We start from the raw sequence: 18,676 nt of genomic DNA on the forward strand, positions 1-18,676 counted from the left end.
GATAAACAAAGAGAATAAAATCACCAGGGGTGTAAATGAGGGGAAGGTGTGCGCTTCGACCCCGGATCTTTGGCAGGGTAGTACTTCATGCAGGTTGTGCTTCAGACTAAGTAAGCGCATGACCCCTGCACGAGTGATTAGGCGAGAGAATTCTTCCATTTCACTATTTGGTTGATAACGTATATACATGTACATAATTCAATGTTCTCCAATTCCTGCTCCACCACCTGTATAGATCTCATGTGGATACTTTGGGAAACTTGAAAACCCGGGGTAAATTGCTGACTCATCCTACTTCTTGGCAAGCCAGGCGCTAAACCCCATTAGGTATCTGCCAAAGCTCGTTGATTCTGCGTGTGTGTGGACCTGCACTTAACCCAATCCAATCACCCTTTCTATCATGGCCGACAATGAAGATACCGGCGGTCCATCCGTCTCGGAGCCCCTGGATCTTGTTCGCCTCTCCCTCGATGAGACCGTGTTCGTGAAGCTGCGCGGTGACCGTGAGCTCAAGGGCCGCCTTCATGTGAGCTACCCCCCACCTGGCAATCTTCAGGATAACTACTGACTATGATATGTGTCTCTAGGCCTACGACAGTCACTGCAACCTAGTCCTCGGCGATGTGGAGGAGACGATCTATGTGGTGGAAGAGGATGAGAACGAAGAGGAGACTTTACGGGTATGGAGTCATGTGAATATGGGAAATGTACATGGGCACGGGCTAATGTGGGATCTCCGATACAGACTATCAAGAAACAAGAAGAGATGCTTTTCGTTCGAGGTGAGTCGGAGCAATTATGGAATATATTGAGTGGGTTGCTGATCCCTATCTAGGAGACTCCGTCGTCTTGATCTCCCCCAGGCATGACGGGCTTGATATGCCCTTGATAGAGAGAATGGCGTCCGGTGACGGGAACAATACTAGGAAGGACACAAGATACCACAAAATGCAGTCAACATAGATAGGTAACGATACCATGGAAATTGGTTTATGATCATACTAGCCCTGTTGGATATAGCCTGAGCAGGCTGTGCAATGGTTAGTCATAGTATTCCTTATGATTCGACCTTCTTCCTAGTATATTTCTATCGAGTCACTGGTGAAATGCGGCTGATATAGCCTAATTACACGGGTGGCCTGGTCGATGACTCAACTGGTGACTCCAACTTATCGATAAAGCTCTCCCTTCCCCTTTATAATGTACTCTCAACCTGAACACTTGTTCAAATATTTACTACATTATATTTCTTTTGTTCATCTGGGCAAAAGAAAACTATGATCACTCGAATACAACTTCACATCCGCCAACAATAACGGCGATCTGATCCACCGACTAATAACGTCACTTACCCCAAAAAAGCGGCATATCAGTTGACACGGTTGAACTTACCAACTCCAACTTCACACAATGCCTGTAACCGGGAAACTAAGCCATGAGGACCGAAGACGAGGTGAAGTTGTATGTGTCTCCAGGGAAGATGTGATAGTTTCCTTATCTTACATGATTTTCAACCTAGGCCCTCAGTGAATTCGCCGAGTATGCCGAGAAACAGCAAGCCCACCGCTCCGGCCAAGTAGCACCCAGCGACAGCGGATATTCCACCGCCAGCGTATCGCGCGATCTTGAGGACCATGCAGAGCTCGACATTCTTGATCAGCTAGGGCTGTCCGATGCCCCCCAAACAGCCAAGCTTAAGGATCTCCTTCTCGGTACAGGCGATGCCGTCGAAGACAACTTGCAAGTGCTAGCCGGCATATTACAAACACGCATTGATGAAGGCCATGGGGAAACCATCTTCGATCTCGGGTTGGATGATGGTGGTGAATCCATGGGCTTCGACCTCGACCAATGGAAGACGGCGCTGCAGCGCTTGCGCGAGGCGGCCGAGACTATCCCCGCCCACTGCCGGGTATTACTGGCCTATAACGCCGGAGGCCCTGAAGAATCATCTGTTACCAATGACCGCGTACAAGGCGCTTGGGGCAAGGTCCTCGTGCGCCACCACGTTGATAACATCGAGGAGATGGCAGAGCTTCGGATTGCAGTAGTGGGGAATGTCGATGCTGGAAAGAGCACTATGCTAGGAGTGCTAGTGAAAGGTGATCTTGACGATGGACGTGGTCGTGCGCGAGTAAATCTGTTCCGCCACAAGCACGAGATCGAAAGCGGGCGTACCAGCTCTGTCGGGTTGGAGATCATGGGCTTCGACAGCAGAGGCGAAATAGTTGGCAATTCGCAGGGCCGAAAGCTCTCCTGGGAAGACATCGGCAGGCGCTCTGCTAAGGTCATCTCCTTTTCCGATCTGGCAGGCCACGAGAGGTATCTGCGCACCACTGTATTCGGAATGTTGAGCAGCAGCCCCAACTACTGTTTGCTGATGGTCGCTGCCAATAACGGTCTTATTGGAATGAGCAAAGAGCATCTCGGTATTGCTTTGGCCCTCAATGTGCCTGTCATGGTCATTGTCACCAAGATTGATATTTGCCCGCCCCATATTCTGCAGGAGACCTTGTCCCAGCTGACCAAGATTCTCAAATCGCCTGGCGCGCGCAAGATTCCAATCTTCGTCAAGGATATGGAGGAGACCATTAACACGGCCACGCAATTCGTCAGCCAGCGGATATGTCCTATCTTCCAAGTGTCCAATGTCACAGGAGAGAACCTCGGCCTAGTACGAACCTTCCTAAACATTCTACCCCACCGCGGTCAATACGACGCCGCGGGAGCCTTCGAATTCCTGATCAACGACACCTTCTCTGTTCCTCATGTGGGTACAGTTGTCTCGGGTGTGGTTAAGTCCGGTGTCATTCATGCCGGAGACTCGGTCATAGTGGGACCAGACTCGCTCGGCCAATTCACCACCACAGTCATCAAGTCCATTGAGCGCAAGCGTATCCAGGTGAACGCTTGCTTTGCTGGCCAATCTGGATCTTTCGCCCTGAAGCGCGTCCGCCGGAAGGAAGTGCGCAAAGGTATGGTAGTGTTAAAAAAGCTGGAGGAGTCTCCAAAGGTGTATCGGGAATTCATCGCGGAGGGTAAGTCGCCCATTCGAGGTTGATTGACCATATGCTAATAAAAAATAGTCCTGATTCTTTCTCATGCAACTACCATCAAGCCTAAATACCAGGCCATGCTTCATGTCGGGGCAGTCAGTCAGACATGTTCGGTCATCGACATCGATCGCCCTTTCATTCGTACTGGAGATCGAGCGTTAGTGGCATTCAGGTTTGTCCAGCGTCCTGAATTCTTAGCCCCCGGGGACCGTGTCCTCTTCCGTGAGGGCAAGACGAAAGGACTGGGAATTGTTAAGAGCATCGGTTATGACCCAACGCAACCTTTGAACCCAAATGCAAAGGAGGGAGCTTCCACTCCCACACCCACGATACCTCATGATTAGTTTGTTTTTACTTTACTTGATTCAACGGAGTTTCTTTGTTCTTCTCTTTCTTTGTTCCTTTAAGTTTGGTCTTTTTCTTGCTAAGCGTTAGACATTAGATATGTCCTATCTCGTATCTTCTTTTTGTCTAGATTTTGTTTACGTTTACCCTGTTATACAGTGGTCAGTTGGCTATGGGCTGATTATATGTCTATTAATACCTTTGCATCTTATTGCTATGTAGTATGAGGTCACATGATATATACTACATCCAAGTATATGACGTCACTCTATGACATAGGCCCAGAGGATCGCCGCTCGACAATCCAATCTATCAAGTGGAATATCATTCGCAATTGAGAAGCCAGTGGAATCAAATGTGCGATCCTTGTGCAAGCCACCGTAGCCCAACACTGACGTATTGAACTCGGTCTCAGCCTGTGGGTTCTTAAAGCTTGACCTGCCCAGAGCTTATAAGGGTCCAATCCACTTGCCACTTAGCAAAACAACAACATATTATCCTACTATCATCCTCTTTTACTATATCCAATCTGCCATTCTATTATCTTAGACACCTTCTATACCCATACTTTCAACTAAACCACAATACAGTCATGGAGACCGTCAACAAATACGTCACCGCTGCCTCGACTGTCATCTGGGGCGAGAACGACTCCACCCAGTCCCAGCAGCACGGCGAAGAGCCCATGTCCGGTGTCCAAGGTCAAGGACGTGCTACAGATCCCTATGATGGCGGCAATCGCGATGGTAAGTACAACTCAAGCACATGAGTCCCCAAACACTAGATAAATGTCCAATATATCTAACGCCTCATCCCGCAGAGCAACCCGGCGCAATCAAATCAGACGTCAGCACCGCACCCCTGGAGCCCATCCTAGACAACAAGCAAACAAAGCCCCGAGAAACCGAGGTTACTAGCATTACCACTCCTCACGCACCCACCTCTATCACCGCCTGCACCAGCGTCACTCCCGCTCTGTCCATGTCTGGCGAGCCTACAGAAACCAGCGAAAGCAAAGAAAACAAGCCTATCTCTAGCAGCTTAGCTGAATCCAGCGGAAGCAACGACGACAACAGCTCCAAACAGGAGCAGCGCAGCACCTCGCAGGCTGAAGATGGCGAGAGCAGCGAAGCTGCCCGCCCAGCGCACCCTCAGGACGTGAGCAAAGAAGCGCTCGAGGGCCCCCAGGGTCCTGCGCCGAAGTCTGCTGAGGCCTTTGAGAAGGAATCTAAGGGGAAGAAGTCTGTGGCTAAGGATGATGATATTGAGAAGAGTATGTTACCCTTTTCCTGTGTCCGTCGTATATATTTGGCGGTATTGGTTTTCATCGGTGCTGACATTTTGTTATAGGTTCTTCAAGTGAATCCAAGGATAGTGAGAAGAGCAACGAGTCGCCCTTAAGCAGCAACAAGTCTGAGCACTCTTCTCAGGGAAGCGAGAAGGCTGGGAAGCAGGGTACTATCTCGAAGGTGAAGGAGAGCGTTAAGAAGCACCTTCACCATTCGAGCAAATAAAGGCAATGTCTTTGTTTAGACTGGATCTAACAGCTCTGCTTGTGATGAAGCCTCCGATGTCTTGACTTGGGGCTACTTTTTGATGTCTATATCATGCGACTTATTTATTTGATGCGTCTTATTTCTGATTTCGAGTGTATCAATATCCATTTGTACTTCAATTATTCAAATTATTCAAACTTTTCCTTGTCAATTGGTAGAAAACCCAAGGCAGATGAGATTTATAGGTCTCTAAATTGGAAATATATGGTATCTTCTTGCATTTGACATCCACACGCCGTAGCAGGGTATCCCAATTATAAACAGAAGTAGTCATTAAGCCATCTAAACAATTACTCGAACAACATTTTCAACTCTTCAAGTCTATCCTTCCCCTTATCAGAATCACCATCATCGCCGCCGATCTTCAACCCCAGCGAGCCAGCAATATTCATTTTACGCTCTTGCACGCGCAGCATGCGGCCTTCGATGGAATCTTTGACCACGAATCGCGTCACATTGACATCGCGTGTCTGGCCCATTCGATGGACACGGTCGATGGCTTGCGCTTCGATTGCGAAACTCCACCATGGATCCATCACGAAGACATTGCTTGCAGTGGTTAGGTTGAGGCCTACACCGCCAGCACGCAGGGAGATGAGCAGGACTGTAGGGGCTGGTCTTGAGGGCGTGGGGGCGCTAATCTTTGCAGGCCCGCTTCTCCCTGGGGTACCATCTTCCATGTCGACGATGTCATCGTCAGTAAAGCTCTCTGCCTTTGTGAACTCGGCTAGAACAGAGGCACGGGCCTTCTGGGGCATTGAGCCATCGAGGCGGAGATATGAGATTCCGACTCGGGAGAGTTGTGGGCCGATCAGGTCCAGGAAGGAGGTAAATTGGGAGAAGACAACGGATTTTGTATTTGCAGGGATGCGTCCGAGATGATTAATAAGGGCCTGGATCTTGGCCGAAGTGTGGGCGGACGGAGAGAGGGGGTGTATGCGACGGAGGGAGATTCGTGGGGCAGGTTGAGAGCTGGTTGGTGGCGTGCTGCTCACGGTGTCGTCTGTGAAGGATATTGAATTCGAGGACGGATGTCGTACTACTTCGAAGGTATTTTTTGCATCGACCGGAGCACGGCAGTTGAAGCAGCGTGCCTCGACGCCCTTGTTCATTTGGTGTTCCAAGAAGTCTTCGAGGCATTTCTTACATGCACTGTGCCAGCAAGCTGTTACTGCTGGATCGATCATAGGCTCTTCACAACAAATAGGGCACTCGCCGCTGGACTCGGTTTGGATCTGCCGAAGAGCATAGGTAGTGAACTTGACCATCGTCCCTGGGGCATCTTGAGATTCGGCGTTTGCGTTTTCCGTCGTAAATTGGTTGATCAATTCTTGAAGATCCATGTCGTCTTGAAACTCATTGGTTGCATTAGCTGCTACCGCCGCGCTCTCTTCATCTTCGACGATGGCTTTGTTGCGTGTCATTATAGGGTGGCAGCAGGTCTGACGAAGACGGAGAATCTGAGCAAAGATTGTGCTGTAAGACTTCAACAATGTGCCAGCTACGACATTGTCGTTGTAAGTTCGTTTCGCTCGGGTAAATATACAGTCGTAGATTTCTCGTTCTTGTTTCGGTAGCTCAACTTCCTCAATAGTGACTGTCTTTTTCGGCAAGGGAACCAACGGCTCGCCCTCTGGGGTTTTCATCGATTTGGTCCGCCGAAGAACAAGAGGTTCCAGTACACTTTGCACGACATTCAAGGCGCGCACATATTCTTTCGATTCGAAGGGCACAGTGATAAACGTCTTCCAGAAGGAGAAATTGCTCCACGGCTCCACTTTTAGGAAACGGACCAGACTGAAGAGGTCCTCAAGGCGATTGACAATGGGCGTGCCAGTCAGTGCCCACCGATGGGCTGCTTTTAACTCGTAGCATGCTTTAGCAGACTTAGAACGGCGGTTTTTGATCACATGGGCCTCATCGAGAATTACTCGGAAGAATTCCACAGAGAATAGACCCCCGTTTGCATTGGGTCCTAGAGCAGACTGGAGAGCGAACTGGCGGAATTCTGATAATACCACACCGTAACTGGTGACAATCACCCGTGGAGCCATTGCATATTTAGATTCGCAGCATAAATCTCTCAAGTTGACAGCCTTGTCCGACCCATAATAAACAAGAACTCTTGAGGTCCCGGCTTTGAGTGCTTCACTTTCCCATTGAGAGATCAAGGACGTGGGCGCAACAACCAGAGTGGTATACGGCGCAGGCACCACCCCGGAAGAGTTCGGCATCCTAGCAAGGTCATTCACTGAGCTGAGACCATTCAACACCTGTGGATCAGGCTCGACCCTGTGTGAATGAACCAGACTGAGCATCTCAATGGTTTTCCCCAGGCCCATTTCATCGGCCAGGATTCCTCCCCGGCAGTGTTGCTCTTGAGCAGGGAAATCAACACTGAGGTCTCCCGAATAGGGGTTGACATAAAAATAATCAATGTTTTTTACTTGCGGTAAATCTTTGTCGTCAACATCCTTTCTAGGCCAAGTGTATTCCTCCCACAATGGATGCATGGACTTCTCTCGAACTTGCTTCGAGTCTTTCTCTTTTGACAGCATCCAATGGAGGGCTTGCTGCTGATACTTGCGCAGATCAAGAGTGAAGCTAGGTGCTGGATCTGCCGCTGGCATGTTGAAATCAAATGATTGAGCTTTTTGATAGAGAGTATCGAGCTGATCTTTTTCTAGTTCCTCGCTGTCGTCTTCGCCTGATGAGTCGTTGGAATCCTTGTTTGATTTGGGTTTTTCCTTTTCCTTCTTCGTGCTGTCATATTGCTCTGCAATTTCAGCGGCACGTAGAATACCATCTCTTTTGTGCTTTTCCGTAGTCGGGTTGGTCGAGGTAGGATGAAGATTGATTTCGTGAAACAATTTCACTAGACCGACTTGGCGGAGTCGCAGGTTCTTCTCCTCGGTGCTCTCCTTCTCTTCGAACAGTCCAGTGGACCTGTTGTCATTGGTATTTAAAGCAGCGAGCGCCCCGCTTTGGAAGGCTTCCTTTCGCAAGTAGACTCGGAGTTGTAAATATATGGTATCGTTGACTCGCACCCTGTCAGGTACAAACACACATACTCCTTCAAACCGACATATCTTCTGATCAATCAGCGTCGAAACCCATTCAGCGGTTTCATGTGGCAGCCTTCCGATTTCTTGCCCCGAGGTATTCGTGAATCGAGTCAGAACATCACTTTTGTGATTGACAAATGCTTTGCCTCCCCGGCCACGTTTCGTCGTTGGCTGTGAGCGCGCGCGTTCAATGTTGACGGTATCTCCATGCTTGAGAAATCCCAAGCCACTTCTCGTTGCCCATCCTCCCACGCCAAATGCGCCAACATACCTTGCCTGTGGCTGGTGTCGGAGTACCGATTCACTTTCAAGTGACGTTTCAGGGCTAGGCTTTGCCATTTGAGCGGGTTTCCGGCTTCTGGTCAGAACGCTGCCATTTATGCGCACAGGCTTCTTCCATGATCCATCAAAGTATATGTTCACAGCTCGCTCGATATTATTGGAAGCAGCTGATTGAATGGTTTCGATTGCATCGGCCGGTAGTTGCTCTCCCACGATACTGGTGAAAAGGTCGACATCGAAGCCATCTGCGATTGTGCTTGTTGTGGTGGTATTGATAGTCACTTCCTCGATTTGTTGGTCTACTCCATTCTGGTGTGGAGAGGGAGTAGGCGTAGCGTCTGTAATGGGTAACCCTGGGCTTTCCGACGTTCGAACGCGTGTATGCTGCTGAACTGTTTCGTTTTCCAAACCAGGAGAGCTGTCTGTGTGGTCGAGTGGCGGAATCTCAAGTGCGGCGCCATGATCCGTACGATGCTCGTGATCCGGGCAATCAGGCAAGGACGCGTCGTTATCTCGGGGTTTGGGTAAAGGTGAAGATGCATCAGTGAAGAAACGCTGCCTCTTTGCTGGGCGTTCTACATCATCGCTCATATTGGCTGTACCATCGAGCTTGATGATGAAAAAAGTTGCGAGACGGGAAGACGCGCCGAGAAACGCGAAGTCAGGCGGAATGTAAATTGGATTTTGATATCTGCGCGTATACACTTTTCAGGACTTTTGAATTCCTAGTAGTTGTTTTTGAGATAATAATGTTCATTTACTATAATTTCTTATAATTTTCCAATACATTTCCTTTGTTTTACAACCAGTCCTCCAGCGCTGTCTAGACATCGCTGACAAAGATTGGCCGGCCAATGCCTTTGCCCCGATTACATCGAATCTTTTCCCTGGAGTCAACTTTCATATTGAACATGTCTTTTCTCAGGACAGCTCGGCCATGTCAGGCAAGTAGAGCCTGTCGGTTTCACCTACAGAGCTTTCAATCACAAAAACGACAATTCAGCCGGACACAATCTATTACCGCACCCATCACCGCAGAAGAAGTCCAAGGCGCTCACAAATACTGTGTTGCTCTCCTCTCGTATGCAACACCGTCCCTATGGCCCCCTAAGCCCATTGAAGCTTCAACAATGGAAACAAGTCCGAAAGCTAACCTATCCCTCTGACAATCAGGAAATATGACCGCCCCTCCTACACATTGAGCACCTTCATCCCACGACATGCGCAATCCTTCTATATTGCGCTGCGCGCATTAAACGTCTCCCTCTCAATGATTCCCGACACAACTTCCTCCCCGACAATCGGATTGATGCGACTCCAATTCTGGCGCGACTCAGTAACGAAGATCCTCGCCGGCACGCCACCCAAGGAACCCGTCGCCATCTTGCTTGCATCCGCCATCTCCGAACTCCACGAGCGCACGCAGGGCCGCGCACGGATAAGCAAGGGCTGGTTGACCCGTATAATTAACTCGCGGGAGCAAACCCTCACAAACGATCCATACCCGAATATCGCCGCGCTCGAGTCCTACGCTGAGAATACATACTCCACCCTCATGTACCTCACTCTGTCGGCATTGCCCATGGCTTCGGTGACTGCGGATCATGTTGCGTCTCATATCGGAAAGGCAGTGGGAATATCGGCTGTGTTGCGTGGTCTGCCGTTTGTTGCGTTCCCTGCGCCGCCTGCTCAAGCACCTGCTGGCGGGGCTGCGGGTTCCGCGATAGGAGGGGGTGCGAAACAGGGCGCCGTGATGTTGCCTCTAGATGTTATGGCAGAGGCTGGTGTTAGGGAAGAGGATGTCCTCCGGTATGGAGCCCAAGCCGAGGGTCTCCGCGATGCTGTCTTTACTGTTGCGACACGGGCAAGCGATCATTTGATTACTGCGCAGCAGATGTTGAGCAACCTCCACGCTGGAGAGGATGTCGGTCATGACTTCGAGCATGAGGGCGAAGAGGGTCATGAATATGATGTTTCCCCTGGTGCTCGGAGCGGCGAGTCACCTCTCGATGAGGTCAACCGGGCATTTGGCGTTTTCCTGCCAGCGGTCAGCACACGCCTGTGGTTAGATCGCCTTGAGAAGCAAGACTTTGATGTTTTCAGCCCGGAGTTGCTTCGGTCAGAATGGAGACTTCCCTGGAAAGCTTACTCGGCCTATCGACGAAAGTCTCTGGACTGAGGGCATGTAGGCCGTGTATGATATGTTTTTAATATACTTCGGGATTACGACCGTTGGTGACTTCTTTGTACATTAGAATAAAAAAACAGATGTCACGATGCGAAGTTGAACAATGAAATATGCCTACACTGATCACTGGAATCATACTATCAACAAATGAGATTGAAATAGTGTTCAAGTGAAAGGTATCAATACAAGACCTGACTAGGTCGGTGAGCAAGCAAATGTATACAAATAAGAGAAAATCCTCGAGCCAAAACACCTCTATGCAGCAATATCTTGGTGCAGCAATAATAACAATAAGCAGGACGTTGACGATCTATTTCTTCTTCCTCTCACGTCTCTGCTTCCTCGAGCTGACAATCAAGCGGCGCTGAGCAAGCATGACAGCGTAGCGCTGGATTTTGTCGCGCCTAAAGATGAGGGTTAGTGTCGGCTGTTTTCGACGTGAATATCAGAACTTACATCAGGAAGAAAATCGTAGCGCAGACAAACGGTACTGCAATCTTCCAGAAATATCTACTCAAGTCAGCAATAAATCCAGAAGAAAAGGATCGAAAGACATACCCTTCATTGTTGTCGATTGCTGAGAAATGCGTGAAGTTCATTCCGAAATAGCCCTAGAACTGTCAGTGAGACCATTTTTAATATATTCAAGCTATACATACTGTCAAGAATGTCATAGGAAGATAAAGACAAGTTACAAGAGTAAGCTGCTTCATACTTTCGTTCTGGTAGGCACCTGTACAACATGTCAATTTTGGTTTCTTCATGAGTGGCCAAGGAACGTACCAATAGTATTGAAAATGAGGTCAATCATGTTATCAGCGTTACGCCGCATCTGATCGTACCCTTCAACAATGGTAATGCAATGATCTAGGGCATCGCCCAAATATGTATGGCACATAGAGCTGATCGTAACACTTGTGCCTCCAACACTCTTCAGATTTGGCGTTATAATCCCGACATGTGGGCGGGGATCGACAGGTTCCACAGGAGCCGCACCTGGACTAAGGGGATTTCGCAAGACACCAAAGCCTGGTGTGCCGACAGGCTCAGACCTATGATCCCGGAGAGCGTTAATCACAGCCACCATAGGTTGCATGGAGTTCCGCAGAACAGCAATCTCAGATGTCAAGATATACAAGGACTTTGACTGTTCAATGTCTGGATCGGTCAGGACCTCCAGCTCGAGGTCTCCGATGGCGTCTTGATACGCCATCGTGACTGGAATCGCAAGATCAATCACGGCATCGAGAATGGCCTGCAAAAGCATGCTGGCATCGCATGATTGTCGAAGGATAGTCTCAGGCGAAGTGAGACGCCTGACAATTGGCGCCTCGATGTCATCCGCGCTCGTTTCAAAAAAGGACGTCACCGTATTATCGGCGTGTAGGAAGATTGAAACCTGCTCCAAAGTGACGCATAGTCCTTTGGCGGCAAGTGCGGCATGACGTTCCATGAACTCAATCCGATCCTCATTGGGACCGCCGCGATATCGCTGAAGACTCCTGGCAGTCGTTTCTGTGGCAGTCCCAACATTTCCAAAATGAGAGTTCTGCTTTGCAGCCTGTCCGATGCCAGGACGCACGCTCGATCCATATGTCGCCTTATCCTGGCGTTCCTGGCGTCCGGTGGATCTGATTCGGAAAATGTCCTTCAATGCCGCCATAATAACATTCCACTTTGTGGGTCGCTTCAAGGAAATCGAGCTCTTGTCACTGACCACCGAGCTTTTCCGGTCCCTTGACTTCCATCGACTGGCCGTAGTTTCTTCCTCATCTTCCGAATCAGACGAGTCCTCTTCTTGTATCTTCATCAACTTTTGCAATGTCAGCACGACGAAGGCATGGTCCGAGTACCAATCCGCTTTCGTGCGGTTAGTGGTATGGACAACATCCTCAATCGCAAGCCGATGCAATCTCTTATGATTTCCAAGGATCTGGATCACATCCCAGCTCAATCCATTGACATTGATCCACCGACATTGCACCCAGGGCTCTTTCTCCCGCTCCAAAAACTGCTCCAATGTGTCATTGTCTAGCTCATACTGTCGCATGTCATGCTGTGAGAAATCCACTACCGTAATCTGGCAGCGTCGGTGTAGGTCCGCGGGTATGTTGGACGCCCATTCAGACGTGTAGGGCGGTAGCGGCTTGGTTGGGTCAATACCAGGTTCGGTTCCTGGCTGCCAATTGGGATCTTGGGCGAACCCTTCGGGATGGTATGACCGGGCAGTATTGCGTCTGGCTCGGCGTTTTGTCGTTTCGGTAGAGTTCACTCGTGCTGCTGAGGTGAATGCGGGAAACGAAGATCCCTCTCTTTCTCTTCCTGTTGGAGAGGCTTGAGAGCCGACTGACGGGCGGCCGGCCTCAACATCGATATCAGATCGTGTCGCACCGGGCTGCGCATAATCAAGCGAGTGTACGCTCATCTTCACGGTTCATATAGATGCGCACATCCAATCGCATCGGTAGAATGACGAGTTTTCATCGGCTCCGAACTTTAATGCACTGCGCCTCAATTTGAAACCCGGGCGAGGGGGATATTCTAGCCAATGGCTAGCAAAAATATACCCAGTATATTTGTATAATTGATGCACCTCTCATCGAGATACAATCTCAGGGGAGAACATGTCGAACTTGCGCGGGGGATATGACGTCGTCCAAGGCGTTTTCTGCCGCGTCTGCAGAGATAATTAAGACGAAACCCGTCTCAGAGGGAAAGGCTGTATTTGAACATGAAAACCTAGACGAACATGAAAATGAAGAAAGGAAAGAAAAGAAAGAAAAGAAGAAATAGTGGGCAGGAAAAAAACAGGAGAAACAGGGGTGCAGGGGTTCAGGTGGAGTACCCGTAGCTTATCTTATTTAAGGGAGACACAGCCTCGGAGTACTTTACTTCATACATATGAGGCATCTAAAAAGACTACCCAAAAGACATAACGTGGCATAAGCCAACTATTCTTCTGTAGTATATTTAGGGCTTGAATTCATTAAAATTGATTCGTACAAATACATGTACCATTCCATCACTATGCACCATATAGTAACGCCGTCCCAATGCTGGCTTCCAACCACTCCAGATATAACATCCACAATAGTTAAACAAGATGAGAAAGTAGATAATTACAGTAAAAATAGGTCAAAGATAATACAAAAAGAATGAGAGAAAAAAGGAGGGGGTAGACAGCATTATGCTCGGGCCGTTGCCCGTGGTTTCCAGGGAGGACGCTGGAATCCCATTTGAGGCTGCTTATTCCCATGAGAACTAGGCCTAGGGGAGCTGTGGAAGTCAGGGTAGAGGCCTGACTCCATGTCCATCAGAACCGCCCGCTGGGGCTTTGCCGAGGTCCAATTGGTAGATTTGCCTTTCGGTTTGGTAGAAGGGGTGGAAGGGCCAGAAGCGCTGGCGCTAGTAGCTAACCTGGTCTTCTCCTTGATGATATCGCGAAGCTCCTTGTCATCCTTGGTGATCTGGGCTTTGATGAAATCAATGTCGTTGGAGGCTTGGAAGGCAGACATGACCGACTCTCGTGGGGTGTATGGGTATTTTTCGGGGTTTGGAGGCGACTGGGGTGTGATGGAAGGGTCCAGGAAAGCTTCCTGGTTCTTTTCCAGGAGCTGATTGATATCCAGCGTTTCGCCATGAGGAATTTTGTGGGGGTGCGAAGGAGTCACGCAGTCCATGTCGACTTCTTTGCGAAGCACATGGTCAATGTCGACGGCTGAGAAGTAGGCACATGATTGGGGAAGGTCATCAATCCCCACTTGCTGCGAAAATAAGGCACGAGTCCAAACATTGGCAATCTGCAAAGCCATTGCAGCGCGGTACCTGTCCTCATCTTTGACAAGGTAACGAATTTCATCGTGAACAGTAATGGCCAAGCGGGCTTGAATGTTGAACTGTCGGATGAGATAGTCCATGCCAACGATCAAGAGGTGAAGATAATCGACACCCGACGATTGAATGGCCCAATTGATTCGGGATGTCATGAAGCTGCCTTTGTTGATGAAACGTCGCATGAGCGCCTCGGTGATTCCAGCACCCAAAGCAGGGGTTCTAGGTCGTTCCTGATCCGCAAACTCTTCGAGTTTATTGAACACAAAGGATTCAGTGCCACCTCGCCAGAATGGCGTCTCACTCAAGAGGCGGCGGGAAGTACGCGTTCCCTTGGTCTCTTTGTATAGATTCTTAGCAGTATCTTGTGTTTGCCTTTCAGTCAAAGAAGGGTTGAATTGTCGAAGTAAAGTAGCGGCGAACTTAACGCCTGCGCCGTAGATTCGGCCGTAGTTGAACACCTTCGCATCATTACGCGATATTCCCAGAATGGACGCACTTCGCGAGTGAAGATCCGTCCCCTCAGCTTTGGACCCTTCTAAACACATGAAGCCAATTGCATTTCCTCCATGAATCTGGAATGAGGCATCGCCGACAAGACTTGCAATCCATAATTCTTGGGAGTCGACATCAGCCCCAACGAATGAGTAGCCTGGTGGTGCTTTGATCATAGCCTTTAACTCTGACCCTACACGGTTGGCCTTCGCGTTACTTGCAGTCAGCCAAGTATTTTCCACGGCACGTCGAGTTATAGTTCCCATGGGAATGACTTGAGGCAGAATGAATCCGACACGATTATCGCTTGTTTCACTTTTCCCTCCGCGTTTTTGCACCTGATCTTCGTAGACCACGATTTGACCCTTGATTCGATCTCGGGCGCTGATCCAATAGGAGCACGACGCGTTCATATCCAGCGCTTGTTTGGCAAGTTCATACTGAGATGACAATATGCCGCGCTCGAAATACTGCATATATCCTTTGCCAAGTGGATTGGTACATCTGGCCTGTGGGCCGTCTTTGTGGGGGATTTTGAAGTATGTAGCTTTTCTATCGTCTCGCAATTCGGTGTTCTTCTCCTCGGCCATATCGCAGATGACGACTGGCTGATTCTCATACTGTTTGACTTGATCACGGGGGACGCGGAAAGTCCATCCGTGCAGGTCCGACCAAACAAGAGGATAACTGTCCCATGAAAGTTTGAGCAAAACAGGTGCAATGCGAGTTCGCACCGTCAAATTGATCTCTGCGGCGTTTGAGGTAAAAAGATCCTTGTACCACTTCGGCATTCCTGGTTTCTTTTGCCTGGCGGCCGGCCGAGGAGGATCGCCCTTTTTCTTTCCTTTCACCATTTTGATCTCTTGGCCGGACCAGTCCAGCTGCTGCAGCCAAGGATCATTCGTGTAAATGTCTGGTTGATCTTTACACTTCAATGCCTCGTCGCATAGTGCTAGCAATTTACTTTGGACATCATCAAGTCGCTTATGATATGTTTCCTCTGCGTTGGCAATATATTCACCCCAGGATTCGTTGACTGGCAAAATGACAGAGGACAGGTGTCGAAGAGCGCCGAAACTGACAGGATGCGGGCAAGTCTCGAGATAGTTGGGGAAAACCTTCCGGTAGACACGGTGGGTAATGGCAACATCGGCGGCACAATAGTCGAGAAGTTCCTCCAGTCTGGCCACGATAGAGTCACGGTCAAGTTCACCGAAGAGGTCTCTCTGCGCCTTATCAATGGTGACATCACAATGGAATTTGGCTACATCACGCAGGGAGTTCACCGAGCTTCGCCCAACCCAAAGCTCTTCTTCTTCTTCCCTCAACATGTTGTTTTCGAGAAGTGCGGCAAGCTCCACGGAATCGTGCTCGTTCGAGATTTTATCCCTCAAGTCCTGATTCTTCTTGTGGCGCATCCAAGTTGGTCTTTGCTGTGAACACATGCCGTTTACCGCCACGTGAAGTGACATTGTGTCAATAAAGAAGTTTTGAGACTGCTGCATGTCGTACTCCTCAAGGACTCGGGCTCGATCGTAACCAATATTGTGGCCAACCACGATGCGAGGTTGAGTAGGGTCCCCTAAGGGTACTAGCTGTATTACATTCTCTGACTCTCCGAGCAGCCACGGTGATAGCCACGCATACCATGCTGTCGGGCTTACCGCACATGCCATGACTGCGAATGAATTATTCTTGTACATGACTTCGGTGTCGAATGTTAACATTGATTCATTAGGGGCATCGACAGGCTCAGAAGTGCCATCAGCATGGTATTTCGTCCATCCACTGCGCTTGACCCATTTACGTGGTTTGGCCGGACAATTGAGAGCCGCATATGATTTGGCGTATGTCAGGTAAGGTTCGGAAGAATCCATTCCGAGTTTGTAGAAATGCTCGTCCAATGTTTGCCCCTTGAGAGCAGGAAGGTCGAATGCGACAGGACCGGCGCCATTTTGAGATTTTCCCAGGAGCTCATGTCTAGCCAAATGATCCTTCGAAAGTGCGACTAGTTCTGGGTCCGGGATGCGACCTTTGTTTGGGAAAACTTGAGCATGGACATGATCGCTTAGCTGTTGGACTCCAATATCATTGAATCTAGACGAGGAAGGGACTATGCGAGATCAGTAATTGTGATTTTGTTGTTTCGTATCGAAAAGACAGGGCACCCACCAGAAAGTGATCGCGTTGTAGTACTATTGTCAGCGGAAGTAGAGGAAAGCCTTGTATGCCTTCTGTGTAATTGGTGCCATGATGGCAGCTTAACCAAGAGTGGCGAGCTCTGTCGCGAGAAACTCCTCGCGGCACCCCTGGAACAAGGAATGCAGGAGGACTTCCAAGATAACATCATAAGAATAAGAATTTGGCAGTGTTATGTCATGATAGAAGTATGGCCACAGCCGTGAGGCTGCCCTGGTAGCCCGAAGAAAATGCTAAAAAAAGAAGTATTGAAGATGAACGTTTCCATATCATTGCCTATCGCGATATCTCAGATCTGGGCGTCATGCAGGCCGGAATATTGTTTTCCCCCAGCTTCTGACCGCCTCCTACTTGCAGACAAACGCATTATGTGAAGAAATTCTGTCATCATGTTCATCACGTGGCACCGTATAATCCTGTCGGTATAACAATCTTCCGATGAATACCCCTCTATTATATTTCTGACCGCCTTGTAATTACAGACGGCAATACATATGTAGTGGGCTTATCTGATCCATTATTATCACATGATCTCTTCGATAAGATGCGTCTGTCATTGTCGCCATCACCTACTTTGATCGCTGAAGAGGCCTCCGATTCTGCTATATTCTCATGCTCAAACCCAGTATAGGTGCCTTGGGTTCTGACGAAATTTTCTGACTTCAGGGGTTCTTCGTCGTCCAACAGTCCTAAATCGTCCCACGTCCTCTCTCACATGGCAGCACAGAGCCGCAGACGACTTTCCTTTCCAACCCCAGACTATTCTCCTCGTTAAACCCTGAGACAACCCTCAAATAGTCCTACATATTTCCCGTCTGTGACAATGAGCCGAAACAGGCCCGAGATTGTCGACCTGACAACCACAGCAAGGTCAACAACCAGAGCACTCCGGCAAAACCCTATATCTTTGTCCTCCTCCCCACCTGGCGCCTCGGACCACGCATCCTCTTCCCAACATGCACAGTTGCCTCCTCCCCGTGGTGTCAAGCGCCGTCGAAATTGGAGCGACGAGCACGGCGCATCTTCGACTCTCTCCGAAGACGAGCCAATCGAAACGATCGATATGACGGACGACTCGGGCGCTGGAGCACTCGCTCGAGCAGTGGCCAAACAGAAGGAGGATGCCGCCAAAGCCCAGGCAGAAGAAGAGAGAAATTCAAATCTATCCGCTATACTCGCTTACAAATGTCCCATTTGCATGGAGACGCCCGTGGACGCAACGAGCACCTCTTGCGGTATGTTCTTGATTATCTACTATACAGGATTTGAGCATACCAGGGCTTTTACTAACTCCTCATTTCTAGGACACCTCTTTTGTCACAAATGCATCATCGACTGCTTGAAGATGAGCGAACAAACACGCGGCGGTGACTCTTCGAAACAACATAAGGGTACCTGCCCGGTGTGCCGTACGCCGATTTCGCGAAAGGAGACGCCTGGGAAGTCTAAGAATCTCATTCCGCTGTTGTTTCAAACGAGAAAGAGAGGTGATATTCCCGTGCCTGGCCCATAGAATTTTTACATCAGCTTTCCCCTCGGTTCTCTAAATCTTTGTTTTTCTCTCGACTCTTGCGGCATTGCGAATCGGAGCATGGAAATGGGTGTTGATTATTGGAATTTTGCATAAGCGATTTGCGTCTGTGGTTAACGACCTGGGAC

General features: G+C 49.2%; 8 protein-coding genes across 8 annotated transcripts; 5 read left to right on the plus strand and 3 right to left on the minus strand.

The window, feature by feature from the left end:
- Positions 1–400: 400 nt before the first annotated feature.
- Positions 401–963, plus strand: N7517_011146 (U4/U6-U5 snRNP complex subunit LSM3; the record flags this gene model as incomplete). The annotated part of the gene is made up of 4 exons (XM_056728869.1): positions 401–526; positions 588–680; positions 746–782; positions 836–963. 4 exons carry the CDS (start codon positions 401–403, stop codon positions 961–963), a joined length of 384 nt encoding a protein of 127 aa, XP_056574684.1.
- A 447-nt stretch (positions 964–1,410) lies between these two features.
- Positions 1,411–3,400, plus strand: N7517_011147 (putative GTP binding protein (GTPBP1); the record flags this gene model as incomplete). Its single annotated transcript, XM_056728870.1, has 3 exons — positions 1,411–1,461; positions 1,520–3,038; positions 3,087–3,400. The coding sequence occupies 3 exons, from the start codon at positions 1,411–1,413 to the stop codon at positions 3,398–3,400; spliced, it is 1,884 nt and encodes a 627-aa protein (XP_056574685.1).
- Positions 3,401–3,993: 593 nt separating this feature from the next.
- N7517_011148 (uncharacterized protein) lies at positions 3,994–4,915 on the plus strand (the record flags this gene model as incomplete). Its single annotated transcript, XM_056728871.1, has 3 exons — positions 3,994–4,147; positions 4,222–4,674; positions 4,752–4,915. 3 exons carry the CDS (start codon positions 3,994–3,996, stop codon positions 4,913–4,915), a joined length of 771 nt encoding a protein of 256 aa, XP_056574686.1.
- Positions 4,916–5,247: 332 nt separating this feature from the next.
- Positions 5,248–8,895, minus strand: N7517_011149 (uncharacterized protein; the record flags this gene model as incomplete). The annotated part of the gene is made up of 1 exon (XM_056728872.1): positions 5,248–8,895. One exon carries the CDS (start codon positions 8,893–8,895, stop codon positions 5,248–5,250), a length of 3,648 nt encoding a protein of 1,215 aa, XP_056574687.1.
- Positions 8,896–9,158: 263 nt separating this feature from the next.
- Positions 9,159–10,483, plus strand: N7517_011150 (uncharacterized protein; the record flags this gene model as incomplete). Its single annotated transcript, XM_056728873.1, has 2 exons — positions 9,159–9,385; positions 9,478–10,483. The coding sequence occupies 2 exons, from the start codon at positions 9,159–9,161 to the stop codon at positions 10,481–10,483; spliced, it is 1,233 nt and encodes a 410-aa protein (XP_056574688.1).
- A 319-nt stretch (positions 10,484–10,802) lies between these two features.
- N7517_011151 (putative CorA family metal ion transporter) lies at positions 10,803–12,917 on the minus strand (the record flags this gene model as incomplete). The annotated part of the gene is made up of 5 exons (XM_056728874.1): positions 10,803–10,896; positions 10,949–11,002; positions 11,051–11,103; positions 11,152–11,225; positions 11,276–12,917. 5 exons carry the CDS (start codon positions 12,915–12,917, stop codon positions 10,803–10,805), a joined length of 1,917 nt encoding a protein of 638 aa, XP_056574689.1.
- Positions 12,918–13,677: 760 nt separating this feature from the next.
- N7517_011152 (DNA-directed DNA polymerase gamma MIP1) lies at positions 13,678–17,168 on the minus strand (the record flags this gene model as incomplete). The annotated part of the gene is made up of 2 exons (XM_056728875.1): positions 13,678–16,931; positions 16,991–17,168. 2 exons carry the CDS (start codon positions 17,166–17,168, stop codon positions 13,678–13,680), a joined length of 3,432 nt encoding a protein of 1,143 aa, XP_056574690.1.
- Positions 17,169–17,840: 672 nt separating this feature from the next.
- N7517_011153 (uncharacterized protein) lies at positions 17,841–18,530 on the plus strand (the record flags this gene model as incomplete). Its single annotated transcript, XM_056728876.1, has 2 exons — positions 17,841–18,252; positions 18,322–18,530. 2 exons carry the CDS (start codon positions 17,841–17,843, stop codon positions 18,528–18,530), a joined length of 621 nt encoding a protein of 206 aa, XP_056574691.1.
- Between the last annotated feature and the right edge of the window lie 146 nt (positions 18,531–18,676).

Source organism: Penicillium concentricum (assembly GCF_028827145.1).
Source record: "Penicillium concentricum strain IBT 3081 chromosome Unknown utg000006l_segment0_segment0, whole genome shotgun sequence".
NCBI lineage: Eukaryota > Fungi > Ascomycota > Eurotiomycetes > Eurotiales > Aspergillaceae > Penicillium > Penicillium concentricum.